Raw genomic sequence first — 25,502 nt, 5'->3', positions numbered from 1 at the left:
TGGAAGAAGGAAAACAACATTCAAAGTATTCAACGTGAATATTTCTGTATAATGTTTTGTAGCTTTTGGTCTACCTTCAGGTTTTTGTCAACCAGCTCTGGAAAAAATGAAGAGACCACTTCAGATTCTGAATCAGTTTCTCTGATTTTGCTATTTATAGATTTATGTTTGAGTAAAATGAACATTGTTGTTTTATTCTATAAACTACAGACAACATTTCTCCCAAATTCCAAATAAAAATATTGTCATTTAGAGCATTTATTTGCAGGAAATGAGAAATGGCTGAAATTACAAAAAAGATGCAGAGCTTTCAGACCTCAAATAATGCAAAAAAACAAGTTTATATTCATAAAGTTTTAAGAGTTCAGAAATCAATATTTGGTGGAATAATCCTGGCTGCTTTTAATCACAGTTTTTATGCATCTTGGCATCATGTTCTCCTCCACCAGTCTTACACACTGCTTTTGGATAACTTTATGCTGCTTTACTCCTGGTGCAAAAATTCAAGCAGTTCAGCTTGGTTTGATGGCGTGTGATCATCCACCTTCCTCATAATTTTTAAGTGCTTTCTTATTTTTTTCCAGAGCTGTATATCTAAAGTATGGAACATAATTTGGCTTGTACCATGTGTATGTATGTTCGGCAGGGCCCAGCGGGGTGGGCGTAAGTGAGCTGAAGAGAAAGCTGCTGCTCTCGGATCCAGAACACTTCAGCGTTCCTGTACCACGTGAGTTCAGCCTTATTCACACTTTCACAAAACCACCACAGCATTTGTGGTGTTGTGATGATTTACAATTAAGCCTGGAGGTTTACCATAAGCTTATAGAGCAGAGTCAGCTTTTCACTGCTAGTCTGAGAAAGAGTAAGAGGAAAAAAGGGAATTAAGGCCTCCTCTCACAGCCGGACTGTCAGTGTGGACTGATGGAGGTCTGAATTTTCTTCCCCATGCTGGACTCCTGCCATCCTCCTGCCTCCAGTTGGCGCACTGGTTGGCTTTACCCCCCCACACAAGCTCCGGCTGACAGCCCACTATAATTCTGACCACACTCCAGCATGTCGTGAAGCAGGGTGAGGGGCTTTAGTCGCTCTGACACACACATTTATTTGATTTACACCTCTCCAGCCGTGAGCGCCAGAACGTCCAGTTAGAAACGGAGGCGGTGATTTAGCGTCAATCTGAGAGCCGGGCTCTGTGTGTGACAGACACAGCTAACAACGGAAAACGTATAACCCACAAAAGGTAAACAGCCATGTTGCCATTGTTAGTTTTTATTCGGAGAGCTGAACAGTGGCGGCTAATGTTTCAGGCCTCCATCCCTGCAGGCACATAAAGCCCTGATGAACAACTCTACGGAGTCCACAATGGTAGCGTAGCCCACAGTTTATCCTGCCTCTCTGATTTAAGAAGACATCATCTCAAATTCCATTCTTTTATTTCTTTTAGTCAGTTTGTCTCAGACAATCAGGTTTTTGTAATAAATGCAACAACACCTAGATAATGTACAGTTTCATGGACAGATAAAAAGCTATAACCTTAAAAGTCTCAAAATCTCATCTTCTTTAGAGACAGGGACAGGGACTGTCTCTGCTAACGACTCAGAGGTAGTCTAAAAATTGCATCTTCTTCAGAGCCAGGGACCCTCTCTAAATTGTATCTTCCTCAGAGCCATGGACCATCTTAAAAATGCACCTTGTAAAGGGCAGGGACCGTCTCAATATTGCATCTATTTTAGAGCTAGGGCTCATGTCAAAATGGCATATTCATAGCAAGGAATCATCTCCAAATTACATCTTTTTCAGAGCCAGGGACAGTCTCAAAATTAAATCTTTTTTAGAGCTAGGAACCGTCTCATAATTTTCAGAATCAGGGACAATCTCAAAAATTCACCTTCTTCAGAGGTAGGGACCATCTCAAAATTGCATTTTCTTCAGAGCCAGGGACCGTCTCAAAATTGCATCTTCTTCAGAGCCAGGGACCGGCTCAAAATTGCATCTTCTTCAGAGCCAGGGACCGGCTCAAAATTGCATCTTCTTCAGAGCCAGGGCTCATATCAAAATTTTATCTTCTGAGCAAGGATTCATCTGCCGATTACATCTGTTATAGTGCCATGAATTGCCTCAAAATTGCATTTAATTCAGAGCCAGGGACCATCTTCAAATAGCATCTTCTTTAGAGCCAGGAACGGTCTTAAAATTGTATACTGTGTTTTATTAAGCTTTGACTTAAACACATCACTTCATCTGCTAACAACCCAGAGAATGTCTAAAAATTGCATCTTAAAAACGTGTCTTCTTTAGAGCCAGGGAAAATCTTATAAATGCACCTTGTAAAGAGACAGGGACCGTCTCAAAATTGCATCTTCTTTAGAGGTAGGGACCGTCTCAAAATAGCATCTTTTTTAGATCTAGGGACTGGCTCAAAATTGCATCTTCTTCAGAGCCAGGGCTAATCTCAAAATTGTATCTTCTGAGCAAGGATTGATCTGCCGATTACATCTGTTATAGGGCCATGAAAATGCACCTTGTAAAGAAACAGGGATTATCTCAAAATTGCATCTTTTTTAGAGCCAGGAACCGTCTCAAAATTGCATTTTCTTTAGAGCCAGGGACCATCTCAAAAATGCATCTTCTTTAGGCCCAGGGACCATCTCATAATTTCATATTTTTCAAGGCTAGGGACCATCTCAAAATTGCATCTTCCTTAGAGCCAGGGACCGTCTCAAAAATGCATTTTCTACAGAGCCAGGGACCATCTCCAAATTGCATCTTCTTCAGAGCCAGGGACCGTCTCACAATTGCATCTTCTTTAGAGCCAGGGACCGTCTCAAAATTGCATCTTCTTCAGAGTCTGGGATTATCTCAAACTTGCATCTTCTTTAGAGCCAGGGACCGTCTCAAAATGGAAAAATATGTTTTATTAAGCTTTGACTTAAACAAATCACTTCATCTGCTAACCATCCAGAGGCCATCTAAAAATTGTAAGAGCCAGAGATCATCTTAAAATTGCATTTTCTTCAGAGCCAGGGACAGTCTCAAAATTGTATACTGTGTTTTATTAAGCTTCGACTTAAACACACATCTCTTCATCTGCTAACAACCCAGAGGTATTCTAAAAATTGCAGGGACCATCTCTAAATTGTTTCTTCCTTTGAGCCATGGACCATCTTAAAAATGTATCTTCTTCAGAGACAGGGACAGTCTCAAAAATGCGCCTTGTAAAGGGACAGGGTCAGTCTCCAAATTACTTTTTTTTTTTTTTAGAGCTAGGGGCCATCATAAAATTGCATCTTTTTTTGAGCCAGGGACCATCTCAAAAAATTTACCTTCTTCAGAGCCAGGGACCGTCTCGAAATTGCATCTTCAGAACAAGGAGTCATCTCCAATTTACATATTTTTCAGGGCAAGGGACAGTCTCATAAATCTTCTTCAGAGCCAAAAATGTCTCAAAATTGCATTTTATTCAGAGCCAGGGGCCGTTTCAAAATTGAAGCTTCTTCAGGGCAAGAGACTGTCTCAAAATTGCATCTTTTTTAGAATCTGGATGTACATAGCATTGATTAGAAGGGGTGTCCACACACTTTTAGCCAGGTTAGGCAGCGAGTGGACGTCAGTTTAACTGGTCTGAGTCAGAGTTAAAGCACGCTCAGAGTTTAACGAGGCTACAGGAGCTCACCACACACCCTAACTCTAATTATCCACACGTTTCTCACATCAGCCAAAACAAACTATAAACCTTTTACCACCCCTGCTCGGGTCCAGCACCAGGCCAAATGCTCTGTATGTGTGTGTGTGTGTGTGTACTGGTCTTGGTGCAATTGTGTATAAAACGATTCTCAAACGAAGAATAGAAATGTCACCAAAAATATAGAAATATCCTCACCACAATAGTAAGGTCCTCACAAGTATAGAAATTTCCTCACAAATATATTAAGGTCCTCACAAGTATAGAAAGCTCCTCACAAGTATAGTAAGGTCTTCACAAGTATAGAAAGATCATCACAAGTATAGTAAGGTCTTCACAAGTATAGAAAGTTCTTCGCCTTTAGAGAAAGGTCCTCAAAAGTATAATAAGGTCTTCACATGTGTAGTAAGAACCTCACAAGTATAAAAAGATCCTCACAAGTATAGAAAGATCCTCACAAGTATAGTAAGATCCTCACAAGTATAGAAAGATCCTCACAAGTATAGAAAAATCCTCACAAGTATTGTAAAGTAAGGTCCTCACATCTGTACTAAGGTTTTCACAAGTATAGAAAGGTCCTCACAAGTATAAAAATATCCTCACAAGTATAGTAAGATCCTCACAAGTATAGTAAGATCCTCACAAGTATAGAAAGATCCTCACAAGTATAGAAAGATATTTACAAGTATAGTGAGATCCTCAGAAGTATAGAAACGTCCTCACAATTGTTGTAAAGTCCTCACAAATATAATAAGGTTCTCACAAGTATAGAAAGATCCTCACAAGTACAGTAAGATCCTCACAAGTATAGTAAGATCCTCACAAGTATAGAAAGATCCTCACAAGTATAGTAAGATCCTCACAAGTATAGAACGATTCTCACAAGTATAGTAAAGTAAGGTCATCATATCTGTACTAAGGTTTTCACAAGTATAGTAAGATCCTCACAAGAATAGAAAGTTCCTAGCCTTTATACAAAGATCCTTACAAGTATTATAAGGTCATCAAAAGTATTGTAAAGTCCTCACAAATATAATAAGGTCCTCACAAGTATAGAAAGTTCCTTATCTTTAGAAAAAGGTCCTCACAAGCATAATAAGGTCAGCACAAATACAGTAAGATCCTCACAAGTATTGTAAAGTCCTCACAAGTATAGAAAGCTCTTGACAAATATAATAAGGTCCTTAAAAGTATAGAAAGTTCCTCACAAGTATAATAAGGTCCTCAGAAGTACAGAAAGACGTGTGTGTGTGTGTGTGTGTGTGTGTGTGTGTGCTTCTCTCAGCTGGATAGAAACACAGCGCAGTCGCTCCCTGACCGGAGCTTTGCCAGCTGAGTGATAAGGCGTATAACTGAGCCATGCACGGAAGCCTGAAGCTCATAAATCTGCCATAAAGAGATATCGCAAAAGTAATCATTTAATTCATCAGCATAAGTAATGATATTCAGCCTCGTTTACTGCCCATCAAAGCTTCGGGGAAAGCTAATAGCTTTTCAAAATGCTGCGTTTAATACAAATGAGCATGCTTCTGCTGTCAGAGTGCTTCTGCAGTCCGGTAAGAGGATCCTCACATCCTTAAATATAGAATTGGAATAGGGAGTAAAAGAGGGGGAGAGGAGGGGGGTTCTTTTCTTTTGCTTTACCTTTTTTGTGTGACACTGATGAAGCTCATAGTTAAAGTCCTTCCAGAAGTGCTGTAGAGCTTAAGAGTTAGAGTTAGGGACCGTCTGAAAATGTACAAGAGCATGTGGGAGTGGTGTATTTCTCAGACTGAAATGTTTTTAACGTGTTTTATTTTATATATTTTTATGAAAAAAATCAATGGGTTGATAGTAAATGTTTTAAAATGACATTACTATTCAAATTAACACATAAAATGTGCATTATAATTAACTGTCTTATGTTTATTAACTGCCATGTTGTAAGGCATTTTCATCACAAGTTGGTTACTGCTATGTTTAAAACATTTAAACTAATATCTCAATTATTATTTTCAACATTTTCTAGCATTTACATTTAGCAACTAACTAATTTGTTGTTTGTTATTGCTATTAACACTGCTGAGGTAAACGGTAAACTAATTTCTGAAGTTTAGACTTTGTTTGGCAAATTTATTACTAAAGTTGCACTTCTGAGGCAAATTTAAGACTAAATGTGCACTTCTGAGGTAAACAGATTATTAAAATTGCACTGCTGAGGTAAATGTAAGACTGAGGTTGCAGTGCTGAGGTAAAATTTTGTTTAAACTTGCAGTTCTGTGGTAAATGTACATTTAAAGTTGCACTGCTGAGGTAAACTTACATCTAAAGTTGCACTGCTGAGGTAAATGTGACAATAAAGTTGTACTTCTGAGGTAAATTGATGTTTAAACTTGCAGTGCTAAGGCAAATTTAGAACGAAAGTTGCAGTAGTTTAAAAAAAACTACTGAGGAAAATATTTGTCAAAAGTTGCGCTGCTGAGATAAATTTATGACTAAAGTTGCACGACTAAGTTTACAAGTCGAAAAAGACTAACGTCTTTAACGTCTTTAACGTCTTTTAAGAATTTAAGACTAACGTCGAACTACTGAGTTAAATTTATGACTGAAGTTGCAGTACTGAGGTAAATTTACCACTAAAAGTGAACTATTAAGGGAAATGTATGTCTAAAGTTGCACTACTGAGGTAAATTTAGGACTAAATTTGCACTGCTAAGGAAAATCTAGGACTAAAGTTGTACTGCTGAGGTCAATTTAAGACTACAGTTGTACTGCTGAGGTTAATTTAAGACTAAATTTGCAATGCTGAGGTAAATTTAAGACTAAAGTTGCAATGCTGAGGTAAATTTAAGACTAAAGTTGCACTGCTGAGGAAAATGTAGGACTAAAGTTGCACTAATGATGTAAATTGTGAGTGTAATTCTTCTTTAAAAATACATTTCTGCTCTGATTTTCACAGATACGACCCGCGAGTGCAGAAGACACGAGAGAGACGGAGTGGAGTATCATTTTATCTCCAAACACATGTTCGAAAATCACATCCTCAACCACAAGTAGGCCGAAAACACCAACAAACACTGTTTTTATACAGTTTAAGATGCTTGGATGCTTTTGTGTGTTCTATATGGAACTTAGCCTAAAGCTTAAGATACATTTAAACATATTAATGGTTATGAATAAACTGCATTTTGTTTTGTCTAACAACACATTTAAAATATATATCCGCAAGGAGATTTTTTTTATTTTTACATTTTGTCTAAATTTCATAAGGGAGGGACCTAAAGAAGTGCATTTTCTTTTCACATTGACATCAGTTCAAAATATTTTGTCCTCTTGTAAAGAAAACATTTTTGAGTTAGTCTGACAGGTGAAGAAGTGCAGTAATAACTAAAATAATTGATAAGATAAAGATAAAATAAAAAAAACAGCTTGTGATCACAAACCATCAAAGCTAACTGAACTGCTTGAATTTTTGCACCAGGAGTAAAGCAGCATAAAGTTATCCAAAAGCAGTGTGTAAGACTGGTGGAGGAGAACATGATGCCAAGATGCATAAAAACTGTGATTAAAAAACAGGGTTATTCCACCAAATATTGATTTCTGAACTCTTAAAACTTTATGAATATGAACTTGTTTTCTTTGCATTATTATTTGAGGTCTGAAAGCTCTGCGTCTTTTTTTTTATTTCAGCCATTTCTAATTTTCTGTAAATAAATGCTCTAAATGGCTAAAATATTTTTATTTGGAATTTGGGAGAAATGTTGTCTGTAGTTTATAGAATAAAACAACAATGTTCATTTTACTCAAACATAAACCTATAAATAGCAAAATCAGAGAAACTGATTCAGAATCTGATGTGGTCTCTCCCAAACAGCAACTTTAGAGGAGAGAGAAAAAACTTTCTAATCTTTCAATGGAGGTCAATGTAAAAAGAGTTTATTTCAGGTAATTTTGGAGTATTTCTTTTGGTCCGTTCATCAGGAAATTTTAGCACAGTGTAAGAGACAGTTTGTCTGTTTAAATTATCTAATAAACTAAAAATCGACAAAAATGAAGATACTTGTTTTTCATTGGACAGCAAAGTTATCAGATTTCCGTACAGGACCGAACTGTGTATTCAGTAAAATTTGGGAATTCCACCCTGGAATTCTGCTCTCAGCTAACTGGCAGAGTTTTTAATTCAACGCGGCAAAAGAGGCGCAAACTCTCCGTCCTCTCACTCTCATTAGTTCCTCTTCTCTTCCCTTTTTCCATCCATCATTCCTGAGCTCCAGCGTTCCGACTGCACCGCTCCAGCCTTCAGAGATGCTCCTGGAATTTACATCACATATTTAATCCTTTTTAGGTTTTAAAAGCAGCCGCTCGCGACCCAAACCTGACAGGAAATACCCGCCCCTCCCTCCCTTCATCCCTCCCTCCCTCCCTCCCTCCCTCCCAGCGCTGCGTTTTCACTGGAAAGCAGATGGAAATCTCTGCAGAGCGAGTCCGAGAACAGTGTCACGTTATATTGAACGGAGGGGATATTTTAAGAGGCTCTGCGGTTTCAGGCGACTTGTTAGTCGGACATGAGGAGGGGAGGCGGCCAGAGCGGTACGGTGGCACAGACTCTGGAGAGGCAGACAGTCAGACTTTTCCAGAGTTTAGAGCTACAGGGAGGAAAGGCCTGGCTGGTTTTAGCATGACTGCATTGAATTACACTCATCTTCGATTAACAGACCAGTTCCCAGACGTCTACGGTCCAATCCCTGAGTCTGAAGCCAAAAGACTCTCACTACCAACTCCTCACTACCCTTCCTTACTCTTCCCAACTATTCTCAACTCTTCCCAACTCTTTCCAACCCTTCTCAACTCTTCTCAACTCTTCTCAACTTTTCTCAACTCTTCTCAATTCTTCTCAATTCTGCCCAACTCTTCCCAGCCCTTCTCAACTCTTCACAACTCTTCCCAACCCTTTTCAACTCTTCACAACTATTTTCAACTCTTCTCAATTCTTCTCAACTCTTATGAACTCTTCTCAATTCTTCTAAATTCTGCCCAACTCTTCTCAACTCTTATTAATTCTTCTCAACTCTTCTCAACTCTTATGAACTCTTCTCAATTCTTCTCAATTCTGCCCAACTCTTCCCAACCCTTCTCAACTCTTCACAACTATTTTCAACTATTCTCAACTCTTCTCAACTCTTATCAATTCTTCTCAACTCTTCTCAACTCTTATGAACTCTTCTCAACTCTTATCAATTCTTCTCAACTCTTCTCAACTCTTATGAACTCTTCTCAATTCTTCTAAATTCTGCCCAACTCTTCTCGACTTTTCTCAACTCTTCTCAATTCTTCTCATTTCTGCCCAACTCTTCTCAACTCTTCTCAACTCTTATGAACTCTTCTCAACTTTTCTAAATTCTGCCCAACTCTTCTCAACTCTTCTCAACTTTTCTCAATTCTTCTCAATTCTGCCCAACTCTTCCCAACTCTCCCCAACTATTCCCAACTCTTATTAACTATTCTCAACTCTTCCCAACTCTCCCCAACTCTTCTCAAATCTTATGAACTCTTCTCAATTCTGCCCAACTCTTCCCAACCCTTCTCAACTCTTCACAACTCTTCCCAACCCTTTTCAACTCTTCACAACTATTTTCAACTCTTCTCAATTCTTCTCAACTCTTATGAACTCTTCTCAATTCTTCTAAATTCTGCCCAACTCTTCTCAACTCTTATTAATTCTTCTCAACTCTTCTCAACTCTTATGAACTCTTCTCAATTCTTCTCAATTCTGCCCAACTCTTCCCAACCCTTCTCAACTCTTCACAACTATTTTCAACTATTCTCAACTCTTATCAATTCTTCTCAACTCTTCTCAACTCTTATGAACTCTTCTCAATTCTTCTAAATTCTGCCCAACTCTTCTCAACTCTTCTCGACTTTTCTCAACTCTTCTCAATTCTTCTCAATTCTGCCCAACTCTTCTCAACTCTTCTCAACTCTTATGAACTCTTCTCAATTCTTCTAAATTCTGCCCAACTCTTCTCAACTCTTCTCAACTTTTCTCAACTCTTCTCAATTCTTCTCAATTCTGCCCAACTCTTCCCAACTTTTCTCAACTCTTCTCAACTCTTTCCAACTCTTCTCAATTCTTCTAAACTCTTCTCAACTCCTCTCAACTCTCCCCAACTCTTCTCAAATCTTATGAACTCTTCTCAATTCCTCTCAACTCTTATCAATTTTTCTCAACTCTTCTCAACTCTTCCCAACTCTTATTGACTCTTCTCAATTCTTCCCAACTCAACTTAATTCTTCTCAACTCTCACCAACTCTTCCCAAATCTTCCAAACTCCCCAGTATGTGGTTTTGCATTGTTTTGTAGAAAAATGCAAGATTGTACCTAGAAAAGATGTAAAACTGAAGGTCATCTTAAAGGCAGCAGCATATGTTGCACTATAATCTCTCTAGTGTACTTTTATAAGTATCTGTTAAAGCGATCTAATCAGATAATCCATGGATTAAAGCGACAAAATCACAGAAAAGGCGTAAAAGGATGAATTGGCTTGTTTTTACCAGCAAAATTGACAATAGTTTGGAAAAGGCTGCAGTTCTCTTCCCTGTGGGGGCTGGCTGGAAGTGCTTGGCCCCCGTCCTGCACTGTTTGACCAAACAGGTGAATCCAATTTAAAGTGTAACATAGGAGATTAGATAAAGCTGCGCCGAGCCAAAGCGTCTGGACGCACCGGGTGATCTTCTGGAATACGCTACAGCTTACTCCTCCAAACGGCCCCCAGCCGGCGCGCTATTATCGCTAATGCTAAACCAGAGCAGGAGACGAGAGGAGTAAGATGTGGCGGGTGGATGACGGGTTTGGGCTCCGTCCCATTTTCCCCTCTCTCGCCGTACGAGCCGGTGGGAACCGGGCCAAGGCGCTCACCACTCTCATGTGCCACATATATATTTATATACGCTCTGCAAAGGGATGAGTGTGGCGAATTGACCGCAGGCGCTTTGGCTGCAGCTCCGGCAGCATGCGAGCGCCTCGGCTCCGGCCCCCGCAGACGCTTAAACACACCCGTCAGTCAAGAGCCATCATAACTGACTGTGATTGAGCGATGGGATACGCGTACGCTTCCAAAAAGCTCTGAAAAATGGAAGCGCTATTATTCATCAGTAATATGGAACATATTGCTACAGTTGTAGGAAAACTCTGTGTTTCCGAATCGGAAGGAAAAACTTAACTTGACGTCTGTTAGCGTAACTTAAAGTAACACACAAGCACGAGTCATAAAAATACGATGGGACAGTACGGAAAATGCAGACAAAACATATGTAACATATGCAATCAGTACAAAGCCATTTCATTTGTTGCCCAGGCTAGGCAAAGTGTATTAAATATATATATATATTTAAAGTATACTTAACATGGAAAAGTACATACTTTTTTAAATTAAAATATATACTTAAATACATACTAAATGTACTATTTTGGAACTCGTGGAACTTACAGCAACCTAAGTATATTTCAGTTGTAATTAAGCTATATTTAACATATTTAACACAACATAAAAACATTAAACTATGCTTTTGAGTGCTGCTTTTTTCATATAGATTAAACACCTATTTTAATACACTTGAAGTATATTGTAAATGTACTACTTTGCATTTACTGGAAAAAAAAAAACATGCTAAAGTGCATTCAAGAAGTATTTAAAGCCACTATATACAGTATATATACAGTATTCTGTCAACACAACATATAATTTAAAGTACATTGCTTTAAAATTAATTTTATGGAAATACAGAAAAAGTATATTTAATGTGTATTTTCATAAAATACATGAAATGGAAAATGTTACTTTTAGTATTCTTTACTTAATTTGAACATACTTTTAATGTTCTTAATGAAGAAATCATTTAAAAATCATGTAAAAGTTTAAAAGTGTTCCTGAGGCTGGTAACTCTGATTAACTTATCCTCTACAACAGAGGGAACTCTTGCTCTTCATTTCCTGGGGCGGTCCTGATAAGTGCCAGTTCCATCATCATAATGTTTTTGATGGTCTTTGCGGTGACTGCACTAACAATTTGTCGTAGGACTCTCAGAATGATCTCTTTTCTGAGGGGAAATTGTGATTCGGGTTTTCTTCGTCCCCCATCCTGCAGGTTTGTGGAGTACGGAGAACACGGGGGACACTACTACGGTACCAGTGTGGACTCGGTGCGCACGGTTCTAGCGGAGAGCAAGGTCTGCCTGCTGGATGTGGAACCGCATGTGAGTGAGAGAGAGAGAGAGAGAGAGAGAGAGAGAGAGAGAGAGAGTCATACAGAGAGACAAGAGAGAAAGAGACATAACAAGAAAGAGAGAGAGAGACAGAGAGACATAACGGGAGAGATAAAGAGACATACAGAGAGAGCGTCATAAAGTGACAGAGAAGGATAAAGATACAGGGAGAGAAACATGAAGACATGAAGACAGAGATAGAGACAGACAGAGAGAGAAAGAGAGAGAGAGAGAGACAGAGAGAAAAGAGATGGACTTAAACATTAAGAAAGACAGAGAGATAGAGAGATAGAGAGAGAGAGAGAGAGGAAAAGAGAGTAAGACAAAGATAAAGAAAGACCTAGGCAGAAAGAGAGAGAGGGAGAGACAGAAAGAAACATAGAGAGAAACTTAAATAGAGAGAAAGATAGACATAAAAAAGAGAGTCCTATATAACTTGTCATATTTTAACAGAAAGATACAGAGAGAGAGAATGAGAAACATAAAAAGAGAAAGAGCGAGAGATAAGAGAGAGAGACAGAAAGATAGAGAAATAAGAAAGCGGCAGAAAGAGAGAGAGAGAAATAAGAGAGAGACGGAAAGAGAGAGAGAAATAATAGAGAGAAATAAGAGAGACGGAAAGAGAGGGAGAAATAATAAGAGAGACAGAAAGAAAGAGAAACAGAAGGATAGACAGAAAGATACAGAATGAGAGAACGAGTAAAAGAAAGAGAGAGCGAGCGAGAGAGAGTAAGAGAAATATAGAGAGTCCTACATTACATGTTAATTTAAGACAGAAAGATACATAAAGGCCGAAAGAGAGAGATGATGTCATATTAATACAGAAATATACATAAAGAGAGAGAGAGAAAGAGAATAAATGAGAAAGAGAGTATACGAGAAAGAGAGAGAGAGAAAAAGATAGAAATGAGAGAGAATAAGAGAGAGACAGAAAGAGAGAGAGAGAAATAAGAGAGAGACGGAAAGAGAGAGAGAAACAAGAGAAACAGAAAGTGAGAGAAATAGAAGAGAGAGAGCCCATGTCATTAGATGTCTTTCATGTCAGAATGATACAGAAAGAGAGAAAGAAAGAAAGAAAGAAAGAGTGAGCGAGAGAGAGAGAGTAAGAGAAATAGAGGGAGTCCTACATTACTGTAAAAGGCAGAGGCAGATAGAGAGAGAGAGAATAGGAGAAAGAGAGAAAGAGAGAGATAATGTTATATTAAGAGATATACGTGCCATATAAAGACAGAAATATACATTTCTGTATATAAAAGATAGAAATGAGAGAGAATAGGATAAATACGAGAGAGAGAATTCTATATTACATGTCATATTAAGAGAGAAACACACATAAAAAGAGAGAGAGACATTTTCATAGAGAGAGAGAGTGAAAGAAAGAGAGAGAGAGAGAGTCGTATATTATATGTCATGTATTTGTTGACTTTGGCTCTGAAACCCAGGGGCAGGAATGATGTCATGCTGGACGAGATGCTCCCGTCAGCTCTCCTCCGGTTGGTGCGTTTCCTGCGGTGTGATTATTTTTCATCAGCTTGTAACATTTATAGAAACATTCTCGCTAAATTAGCGAACAAGCTGTACGGCTCGTATTAAAGATTACGCACCGAGCCTCGCGCCGAGCCACGCGCTCAGGCCTGGAATGCTTCTGGTCAAGTGTTCCAGCCGCTAACGCTCCGGGAGCTCCTCGCTCTTTCTGCTGGTGTTCAGGATCTGGGGGATGAGGTGAAGTTGCGGTATCGCAGGATTAAGCGATGCATCAGCAGCAGCAGCAGCAGGACGCGAGCCCAGTGGAAACTCTGGCTGTAATTCTGTGCTGCAGGATCAGGGATGTCGCGCTAATGCTCTGAAGACTGACTTAGCAAATTTGCCCCAACATTTCCGTGAACATGCTTACCCAACTGCTCTGTTTTCCGCTTTCAGGCCGTGAAGACGCTGTACACAACCGAATTCAAACCATATGTGGTGTTGGTGAAGCCTCCAGCCATGGAACAGCTCAGGATCAGCCGGAGAAGAGCTAGAATCCTGTCTGGGTGCGGCGAGGTGACACCAACGAGGACGTTTTCGGTAAGGATTTCCTCTTGTATCCAGGTGAATGATCATTTAATTAATGCCATGGATATGCTAACCTTGCATTTTGGGCACCTGTATTAGCTTCCAAATAATTTTTTAATATATGGTTAGAGGAGTAACCAACATAAAAACATAGGGCTGCATATGGGTGAACCATTTCCATAATACCGGCCATAGCCAGTATAAGCATTAGCAAAGTCCTGAAGAAGAAAGTCGTCACTGGTGTACTAGGTAACAGATGTCAAACAGGTAAACCCAAATGTTTTCAATCTACAACGTAAAATAAAGGGATTGGCCTCACTGTTTTAATGCTATTGGGAGTGGACTGTATCTCCATATCACAATTGTACGTCAAAAATAGCAAAACCAAACCAAAAATCAAGAATTTATCAACTTACTACATGATCCAATCTGAAATTCCACCTTGTATAAATAAATGTCCTGCTCCAGCACTCAGCAATCTCAGGCTCTTCCAGCCCTCATGACATGTTAAAGAAGAAAGTCGTCACTGGTGTACTAGGTAGATGTCAGACAGGTAAATCCAAATATTTTTGATCTACAGCTAAAATAAAGGAATTGGCCTCATTGTTTCAATACTTTTTGAGTGGATTGTACCTCCACACTTTAATTGTAAAGCAAAAATATCTAAAACTGACCAAAATTAAGAATTTATTCATTCAGTACGTGATCCACTCTGAAATTCCACCTTGTATAAATCTGTAATTGAGTCCAGTGCACTCCTAAGCTGGACTGGCCAATCATATCTCAGGCTCCTCATGCCATGCTAAAGAAGAAAGTCAACACTGGTGTACTAGGTAGATGTCAAACAGGTAATCCCAAATATTTTTTAATCTACACTGTAACATAATGGGATTGGCCTCATTGTTTCAATTATTTGGGAGTGGAATGTAGCTCTACAGCACAACTGAACATCAAAAATGTCAAAAACCAACCAAAAATCAAGAATTTATCAACTTACTACATGATCCACTCTGAAATTCCACCTTGTATAAATCTCTACTCGAGTCCAGTGCACGCCGAAGCTGGACTGGGTCATGACCCAGCATATCTCAGCCTCCTCATGCCATGCTAAAGAAGAAAGTCATCACTGGTGTACTAGGTATTAGATGTCAAATAGGTAAACCAAATGTTTTTTTAATCTACAGCGTAAAAAAACATTTATCAACTCACTATATGATCTACTCTGAAATTCCAGTGCACGCCCAAGCTGGACCGGGTCACATGTCCTGACCCAGCATATCTCAGCCTCCTCCTCCAGCCCTCCTGACTCCTCAAGCCAAAGGTCCCTTTTAAAACTGTTACAGGGTGGGCTGCAGGTGTTCTCCAGACCCCTGGAACAGGTTCTCCGGTTCTCGGCTCGGCTCGGGCCTGGTGGGGTTTTTCGGGGAGCAGCAGGGGGTCTCGGTTTCATCGCTGACCCCACTCAGCTCCATATGGGTCATGCTGTGAAGCGTCCCACCTAAAAACCCACTCCAGGGTCTTATAAAAACCTTAGGTCATCCCCTGAACACCTGCATGCAGTTTCACGTACTGCCAGGCTCTGCTAGATGCCCCACACCACAGAAAGTGCTGCTCGTCTTTCCATATTAACCCTGAACACGACATGCCAGACTCCATTAACTCAACGCTTTAACAAGGGCCATTTGGACTTTTGGACATTGCTCTGGTCAGGATCTAACAGCAGGGTCTGTCTTTATGGTCTCCTGCATTTTGCTGACTGGTAAAACCACTCCTCAGCGTATATCTGTCACCCTGGTAAAAAAAAATATATATTTACTTAATTGTACTTAAAAACATATCGTCGCTGTCCAATGAAAAAATTGTTTCTTAAAAACAGCAACTTTATAGGAGAGAGAAAAAAATGTGTAAACTTTCAATGGAAGTCAATGTAAAAAGAGTTTTTTTCAGGTCATTTTGAAGAGTTCCTATTGGTCCGTTCATCAAGAAATTTTGGCAGAGTGTAGGGGACAGTTTGTCTGTTCAAATTATGTAGTAAACTAAAAATCGACAAAAAATAAATATAAGGGTTTTTCATTGGACAGCGACGTTATTGATGTTGTAAATATGCCAACAGATTTATGTACTTACTTAAAATATATTAAAAGTACATTAATATTATGCTTTTAAGCAAATGTTTGAAAGTCAACTTTGAAAAAAAATATTATTTAAATAAATACACTACTATGAAGTACACTTTTAGTTTACTATAATTCAATATACTTCTAAAATACTTATTTCCAAATATACTTTTCTACATTTAAGCAAAGTGTGTTAAAAACATCTGTTACAGTAGTTCAATTAAAGTACAAAGTATCATGTAACTTTTTTTGAAATTAATTTTAATTACTAGATTTATAAAATTAAAAGCAAATTTGTAACATGCTAAAAATATAAATATATATATATATACTTTAATATACGTTAACTTTATATATATATATACACAATGAGGTACACTAGAAGTGTGCTACTAGAAGCCTATTTGTACTCTAATGTAAAAATATTCAACATCAATACATTCAGTACATTTCTAATATACCTGATTAATAATAATGTGGCTACAAGAACACTTTAGTGCACTATAGCATAATAATGCTTAGTAATTAATAATACTTTAATCTACTTTTTTCACCAGGGCAGTAGGTTTTATGAAGGTCTTCTCTGTAAAGTAAAACGCATATATATTTATAAAAGATATAAGTAGGTGGCTCTTATGGAGAAACAGAAGAAACTCTTGCTCTTTCTTACCTGGGGCAGTCCTGATGAGTGCCGGTTTCATCATAACGTTTTTGATGGTGTTTGAAACTGCACTTGAGGATACTTTCAAATTTCATGAAATGGTTCTGGATAAAATGTTCCTTTACTTAGTTGAATAGTTCCTGCCATAACCTGGATTAAAACATTACTCAAATAGAGCTATTCTTCACTACTTTACTTTAACTGATGCTCTCAAACACTTTATTAAGAGACAAGAAATTCAAGTTTTTGAATTAACTCTTGACGAGTTCAGCACAGCTGTTAACTGAAAGAATGAATTCTGGTTTGTTTAACACTTTCTGTTTACTAAATAATGTAATGTTTGAATGAGTTTAGTATTAATCTATAATGCTGAACATTTTAAAATAATGAAAAAGTACTGAATTTGAGTGGTACTGTACACTTTTGATTTTACCAATGGAAAGGTTGAAGTGTTGATAATGATTTAATAAAAATATATGATGAAGTACACGAGGACTAGAGTAGATTATTGGCAAGTAAACTTAAAAGCATTGAACTATGAGTATTTTTTTGTACTAAAGCTACATCTGTGCCGTTAGCGCTGTTGGTTTTGGCAGTACAGCGCATGTAAAACCCATTTGTCCCAAGAAGGACCAACCACATCCAACAGGATTAACTGTGGATGCTGTAAGAGGAAGCTGTAACCCGGATTGTATCCAAAAAACATAAAATCAAGGCTGATCAAATCACGACAGAATTCAATGTGCACCTCAACTCTCCTGTTTCCACCAGAACTGTAAATTATTGTGGTCTAAAACCAGGTGTTTCAGTTTCATTGTCCAACCCCTGTAGGGTTAGGGTTAGGTTATAAGGTTGAATAATGGTTAGGATTAAGGTTAGTTTCATGGTTAGGTGTATGGTTAGAGATACTTTACTAAAAGTCACTTCAGATATTAAACTATGACTATTTTTTGTACTAAAGCTACATCTATGCCGTTAGCGCTGTTGGTCTTGGCAGTACAGCGCATGTAAAACCCATTTGTCACTTCTTTTTTCAGGACGCAGACTTTGAGGATATGATTAACACAGCCCAGACGATGGAGAACAAATACGGCTACTTATTCGAGAAGATCATCGTTAATGACGACTTGGCCTTGGCGTTCGCGGAGATCAGAGCCGAGCTGGCCAGACTTGAAAAAGAAACCAACTGGATCCCGAAGACGTGGCTCAGGCCTGAGCAATTCCAGTCATATGAACTGATTACAGCATAAACTGTTGCAACTTTTGGGTTTTTATCCTCATAGTCAAAGTTAAACAAACAGTGCAGAAGAAGAACACTGTGATTAGGAGACTGTAAACCAATCAAAAACATGTTTTATAGAGCTGAGTGCACTGTGTTCAGGTAAATGTAGAGTTTCCTGCACTTACTTTTGACTTTTATTTGATTTCAGACAGTTTAAACCCAAGACATTTCATATTTTATTTATTAATATACAGTACCATCTAAAGGTTGGGATATACCTTAAATTCAGTAGTTCATCATTATTTTAAAATTATTTAGTGAATAAAAAAAAAAAGTGTTAAACAAACCAGAATATATTTTATAATATTATATTCTTCAAAGTAGCTCCTCTTGCTTAGATAGAGGCAGTTTTGCACATCTTGGCTGGATTTTTTGATTTTCTCAGTCAGCTTTATGAGGTAGAGTCACCTGGAATTTCAGGCTTTCAGTTAACAGCTGTGCTGAACTCGTCAAAAGTCATCTCGCCACCTGTCATTTTAGTGTGGGAGGTTTCATGGCTAAATTGGAGCAGCCTGGTGGCCAATCTTCATTAATTGCACATTATTGCACCAGTAAGAGCAGAGTGTGAAGGTTCAATTAGCAGGGTAAGAGCACAGTTCTGCTCTAAATATTAAAATATTGCAATGCTTATTATGGGTGACACACCAGAGTTCAGAAGAGGACAAATTGTTGGTGCACGTCTTGCTGGAGCATCTGTGACCAAGACATCAAGTCTTTGTGATGCATCAAGAGCCACGGTATCCAGGGTAATATCAGCTCAGCATACCACCAAGAAGGACCAACCACATCCAACAGGATTAACTGTGGACGCTGTAAGAGGAAGCTGTCTGAAAGGGATGTTCGGGTGCTAACCCGGATTGTATCCAAAAAATCTCCTGTTTCCACCAGAACTGTCCGTCACCACAATAAATTATTGTGGTCTAAAACCAGGTGTTTCAGTTTCATTGTCCAACCCCTGTACTGTTCCAACATAGAAGAATGGTGTAAGATCTCGATGATTACGAGACTGTAAACCAGCTGCTGAGTGCACTGTGTTCTTGTATTGATTAATTCATTACTGAGCTTCACTGTTGAGTTGGGAATACGTTCATGTGTTGGAAAGAAAACATTCCTAATTGCTTCATGTCTGTTGTCCAGCGTTTGGATGTAAACTGCTGAGTAAAGTGGACTCCTCCTGTACTCCGCTCTGCCGTTGTGTACTGCTGTGGCTCATGTTTTGACGTTAATCGCTAGCAGACATGGACTTTCCACAACAAGATGTGTTCTCGATTTGGACTAATCTGGGTGGAGCAAGGGCGCGTTCCTCTTTCTGAACCTGGGACTCGGAGAAGGAACTCTGGACGATGCTTCTGAAACACGTCCAGGTAGCCCCGGCGTACAAACACCACCAGACCGGACAGATTTCCACCGAGCTCGAAGAGAATAAACAAGGTTTCCGATTTTCGTCTGATGTTGATCGAAGCCTGAGGCTTAGAGTGATTTAAATGATTTAAAGTCATCCGAGTCTCCTGCTCCTCTGAAGAACATTGACTTAAGCCTTTAGACCTGGAGTCTGGAGACATCAATCCATCAGTCAGAGGTTCTCCAAGCTCAAAAAGTTTAGTGCAAAGGTTATATCGCGTTTTTTTTTTACCATGACGGAAAGCCAAGAGGGCTAACGGTTCCCATGCTATCTTTTTCTACAGAAGCTGTGTTTGATCTGGAAGAGCGAGCCGACATGGTAGTGACAAGGTAGTGATACAGAAAGGTATGAAAATTTCTTGGAAGCTAGCAGGTCCTCCAGAAGCCAGAAGCCAGAAGGAAGAGGAAGAGGGGTTTATTTTTTATTTAGCTCTCAATATATTAAAGCTGAAAAGCATTAAAAGAATTAAAGACTGACAGGAGATTTCCTTGGGTCAATCTGGCACTTTTACAAATGGCTAGTTTGTGCTGGATGTCTGTCGTACGTAGTGTAAAGTGTACAGTGGTGATTCTGTCTGGCCAATCAGAGCTCTGCAAGGTTTTATACATCACATTTTAAACCTGATTAGACTTATTTGGATCCATGAATGACTGAAGACTAAAAACGACCTGGTTTCAAGTACTAGTTAGCATATTTGTCTAATGGAAAAGCAAAAAAGTTGAGTTGAATTGAGTCGAGTAGTCTTAATACAATACAATGTAAAGGGCTATTAGTGTTCTCCTGCAAGCGTGTTGATGTCTGTCAAAAATTTTGGATGTTCTTAAAACATTTTTATTTATCATATTTAAATGTCCTTGTAATGTTTCTGCAACATCTGAAACTAAGTTTTAGTTTTGGGAATGTTACTATTAAATGTTACACTTTTACAAATGGCTTGTATGTGCTACGTTTTGTAAAGTATACAGTGGTGATTCTTTCTGGCCAATCAGAGCGCTACAAGGTTTAATACATCTCATTTGAAACCCAATTATACCTGTTTGGACCCATAAATGGATGGGTACTAAAAAAGCACGGTTTCAATTTATGGTTAGGAAATTTGTTTAATGGAAAAGCCAAAAAGGTAAGTGGAATTGACTCAAGTAGTTTAAGTACAATGTAAAGAGCTATTAGCATTCTCCTGAAAGCGTGTTGATGTCTTTCCAAATTTTTGGATGTTCTTCAGAAAGTGTTTTATACATCATTCTTGTAGACTAATTTTCCAAAGTTAAGGCCTGTTTAAGAAAGAAAAAAATATATATTTAATAATAGTAACAGGTCTATGCTTCTTCAGTGTTGCAATTATCAATTAACATCATTTTGAACTGGTTATGCTCTTTCAATCCTGTTTGAAAATGTTTTTAAAAAGCTCTAATTCTCTAATGCTTAAGCTCTATGTTTTAATGCTCTACTAACAAAAAATCTGGCTCAGGCTCAAAATCACAGTGTATGGGGCAGGGCAGGTTGGCTCAAATTTTTGGGCATGATCTAAGTTATTGTAGACTAATTTACCAATGTTGAGGCCTGTTTAAGAAAAAATATATATATATTTAATAATAATAATAATAGGTCTATGCTTCTTAAGTGTTGCAATGTAAATAAACATCATTCTGAACAGATTTTGCTCATTTAAACAGCATGTTTGAAAATGTTTTTAAAATCTCAGTTTAATACTCTACTTACTTATAAAAAATGTTGGGTTTAAATCAGGCTTGGCCTCGAAATCGCAGTGTTGGGGCGGGGCAGGTTGGCTCAATTTTTTTTAGGCATGATCTAAGTTCTTGTAGACTAATTTACCAATGTTTAGGCCTGTTTAAGACAAAACAACATTTTTATATTTAATTATAGTAATAGGTCTATGCTTCTTCAGTGTTGCAATGTTAATAAACCTCATTCTAAACATATTTTGCTTATTCAAACAGCCTAAAAATATATTTAAAAAGCTCAATATTAACTACATACTAATTTAAAAAAATGTCTGGTTTAAATCAGCTCAGGCTCAAAATCACAGTGTATAGGGCAGGGCGGGTTGGCTCGATTTTTTTGGGCAGGATCTAAGTTCCAGTTGGTACCCAGATAATAAAAAAATATATATATTTAGCTGATGCAGCTCAACATGGGGTATACAATTTAAACCCAAGCCCAAAAGTAATCTAAATGTTCAGTTCACATCTGTGCAGACAAGTTAAGGAAGTGAGTAAAAAAGGATGAACCCTTTTTTGGAAGCTAGCAGGTCCTCCAGAAGCCAGAGGAGATAGAGGGCTTTATTTTCTCCATCTCTCAGTATATTAAAGCAGAATTAAAGAGGGACAGGAGACTTTCCTGGGTCACCTTGGCCAGAGGCCTGGGCGGTACGATGGAGGGAAAAGCCCACACTGACTTTTACCTTCTAGTGAAGCCAGAGTGAGAAGATGGTGAAGTACTTGGGAGAGTATTTGTTGAGCTGAGAAGAACCTGAAAAGTGGAGTAGCATCTTTATTAGCTCAGATTTGACTTGAACTACAGTTTTTTTTCCCCTTTAACCCTTGTGTGGTGTTCAGGTCTGTGGGACCCGTTTTCATTTTTTATCAAATGATACTAAAAAAATATTTTTTCTAACTCAAACTCATTGGCATTGGCTCATTTTTTGTGAAAGACATTTATCAAAACACATTTTCGATAAATACACACTGTACACCCCCCCCCCCCCCCCAACCCCTAACCATTTATATTACATACAGTATGTTTGGCCAAGGGCTAATAAACATTGCTTCATTTGTAAATTTGAAACTAAACTAATTTTCTACTCATATCTTGAGTTTAATTCATTTTCTTTTACATTTTATTAAAAAACTAATAAAAAAAGAGTAGCACTTTTTAAAAGAAATGTAACATAAGAAAGGTAAAGGGCAAATATTAACCATGTAAGCTGTTTATATTGCTTGCAATTTAGGTGAAGCGAGCATGTGTAAAGCATTTTAATGTAAAATTGCTTAATTTTGCTGAATTAAATACAAGTAACAAAGTAAACGAGTAACAAAAATATGAACACCACAGTGTAATCCATGTAGTCACATAGAAAACCTAGTACCTACATCATTATTCACTACCACAGCTCCCCGTAAAATGTGAATTTAGGCCTTATTCTAGACCAAATGCCCAATTTACGTCCAAGCCAAATATTGCATGTGCAATACAATTGGCATTTATCCCACCAACAAAGACGCACATGCTTAAACTCTGGTTGCCAAGTATAATATGGCAATTGCCCTTCAATACCCCAGTTGCTGAGTATAATATGACAATTGGCCCAAGCGCCTTGTGCCAATGTCCTGGTTGCTGAGTATAATATAGGAATCACCCCAAGCTGCTTGTGCCAGTGTTCTGTCGAATTGTCCTACCCATCGATAAATGCTTCCCAAAAGTACTGCGCATGCGCTGACCTACACAATATAATTATTTCTCATGTTTTTATTTATAATTAATCTGTTTTAGGGGCGTTATGTGCATTGAACAACCTGGACGCACTGCCATTGCACAAAAGTGTAAATGGAAACTAAAAATTACAATTATTATTATAAATAAATACAAAAGCAGTTTGTAATGAGCTATATTTGACATAACTTTGCCATAATACAATGATTTATGCAATCCAAATCTAATAACGTTAATCTACTGGAATTTCACTGGGTACATGCCCTAAAATAGTGCTTCATTTGTATTTTCACACTTATAATAACTAATATACATTAGGGCAGCACGGTTTGACAAGTTAGGACAATTCGACAGAACACCGGAACTCTGATTGCCAAGTATAATACGCCCTGGTTGCTGAGTATAATATAGGAGTCAATGGTCCTGAGCCACTTGTGCCAACACTGGTTGCCGAGTTTACACTGGTTGCCAAGTATGAACGCCATTTGATGCCAAGTCTCTGCCGATGCTGCCATACATCAGCCAAGCTGAGGATGATTCTTCGTGCAATCTGGGAAAGGAAAAGCAAAAAAAAATAAGTAGAATCGTGTTGAGAACAAGTAGTCTAGGTACCATACAGTGTAAAGCATCATTAGTGTTCTCCTCCAAGCGTGTTGAACTCCTCAAGGTCAGCAATGCAGTTGAGTTCCCCAGCTCTTCTTCTTTTTGTACACTGTTGGAAGCATTGTGTGGCCTAGTTTGAGAGTGGAAATTAACAATGAGTAGAACAGACAGACAATTGAAGGTTATTTAGTTTTCTGTTTGTTTTTTTTCCTGGACATGTTCAATCAATCAATCCATCCATTTTCCCCAGCTGAAGTTGGATGAGGAACCCTGTCCAGAGCCCTGGATGAAACTACAATCTTCCATAAGATCTGGGAGATCTGCGAGTGCAATTCCCTGATCTCCAAGTATCCTGTAACTACCTGTGATGGACACCAAACACATTTATTGGTCAATCATGGCCCATCCAAACGTCGCTGTCAGTCAATCTGGAATTACGTTGCCTCTGGTAATTGGTTTATAATCATTGGGCTCGGAGATGGAGGTGAGATGGAGCGGAGGGGTTCAGATACAGCGAGCGTCTGGTTTTGTGAGGAGTCGGTGGAGTCGGTGGAGGGCAGACAGCACGTGCTTTGTGGCTTTTACAAGAGGTCAGGTTCTGGGCTGATGTCATCCCTATTAAAAGGCTATCTGAACAGCGAGGCAGGAGTTCTGAGAGGGATCTGTAAAAACGGCCAACGCTCACCGTTCCCCGGTCCCAGCCATTACACTGTGGTGAAGATGCTAATGACCTACAGACAAAGCTCAAATTCAACATTCAAATCAGAGCACAGGTCTTTATTTCTTAGATTTTTATCAGCCTACTGCACAAAAACAGCCTGGGTGACCAGTTAAGCTCTTTACCAGCATGGGGTATGTTTTGGAGCAGGAGTTTAAGGGTTTAAATGGTCTACAAACACGATTAACTAGAATGTAACTGTTAACATTGTTTTTAGATCATTTCATCATTTAATCATTATGTGTTCTGGATCTACATAGAACCATTATATTGAACGTTTTTATTGTTCTTCTTCCTGGGAAACATTCAACAAGCGTTCTGAACATTTCTCCCCAGTAAAAAAAAAAAAAGTAGATTCAAGCTCACACAAACATACTTAAATTATATTAAATATTAAAATATTGGTTCCAAAATAACATAACTTAAGTGCAGACCTATTTCAGCATAATTAAGTATACTCCTTTTTTTTTACAAGGGAGGATTGGTGAAGTAGAAAAATGATTTAACCCTTAAAAACTAAAGAAACATATGCTTTTTCATATACTCTTCCAGTGCAGCGTCTTTTAACAGACTCCATTAAAGCCATTCCAATTGTAAAATAGAAAAAAAAAATCCATTGGTTGAGTTTTATTTATTTTACTGCAATGTGGTTTATAAATGCGATTCATACATTATCATCCACCCCTTTGTTGTGGCCAGTTGCAATCAAATCCTCAACACAATGTTCCAATGTCTAGTCTAAAGCCTTCCCCAAACATTACATACTGTTATATAAGGATAAACTTCCAGTTAATTCTCTTGATTTCAGATGAGCATCAAAAACAAGAAGTGGAAACATACATTTAAGCATATTAGCATATTAAAATAAATCCCTATTGAAAAAACAGTAGATTAAAGTATATAAAGCATTATGATGCTATAGTGCACTAAAGTGTTCTTGTAGCCACATTATTATTAATCAGTATATTTAAAGAGAGCTAAAATGGAACAACTTTTTTTGTACTTATTTTACTTTCATTAAAGTATATAAATAGTACATAATTCTTATTTAAATTGTGCTTAGTGTACTTAACTATACTAAAATAGAACTATTTTAAATATACTTAAACAACATTCAAACATTTTACTTCATGTACAAAATGTAATCCCATATTTTAAATATGCTTACAGTAAAATTATAATACATTTAATACAGAGTATTACAACTGTATCACTATTATTAAAATACACCAGGTATATTAGAAATGTACTAAGAATTGGTGTTAAATATATGTGATTGTCACGGCAGACCCAG

At 38.1% G+C, this 25,502-nt stretch overlaps 1 protein-coding gene across 1 annotated transcript in view; it reads left to right on the top strand.

The window, feature by feature from the left end:
* mpp7b (MAGUK p55 scaffold protein 7b) overlaps positions 1–20,329 on the top strand; it is an 88,043-nt gene extending 67,714 nt beyond the window's left edge. Inside the window, exons 14-18 of the mRNA XM_022678681.2 lie at positions 647–727; positions 6,621–6,714; positions 11,806–11,914; positions 13,844–13,987; positions 17,791–20,329. Of these exons, the coding sequence (XP_022534402.2) occupies positions 647–727; positions 6,621–6,714; positions 11,806–11,914; positions 13,844–13,987; positions 17,791–18,003 (641 nt within the window). The 3' untranslated portion in view covers positions 18,004–20,329. The remainder of the gene's footprint in view (positions 1–646; positions 728–6,620; positions 6,715–11,805; positions 11,915–13,843; positions 13,988–17,790) is intronic.
* The last annotated feature ends 5,173 nt before the right edge of the window (positions 20,330–25,502 follow it).

Source organism: Astyanax mexicanus, chromosome 4, assembly GCF_023375975.1.
Source record: "Astyanax mexicanus isolate ESR-SI-001 chromosome 4, AstMex3_surface, whole genome shotgun sequence".
NCBI classification, from domain to species: Eukaryota; Metazoa; Chordata; class Actinopteri; order Characiformes; family Acestrorhamphidae; genus Astyanax; species Astyanax mexicanus.
Note: the sequence above shows the minus strand (reverse complement) of the source record. Positions and strands in the feature narration are given on the sequence as shown.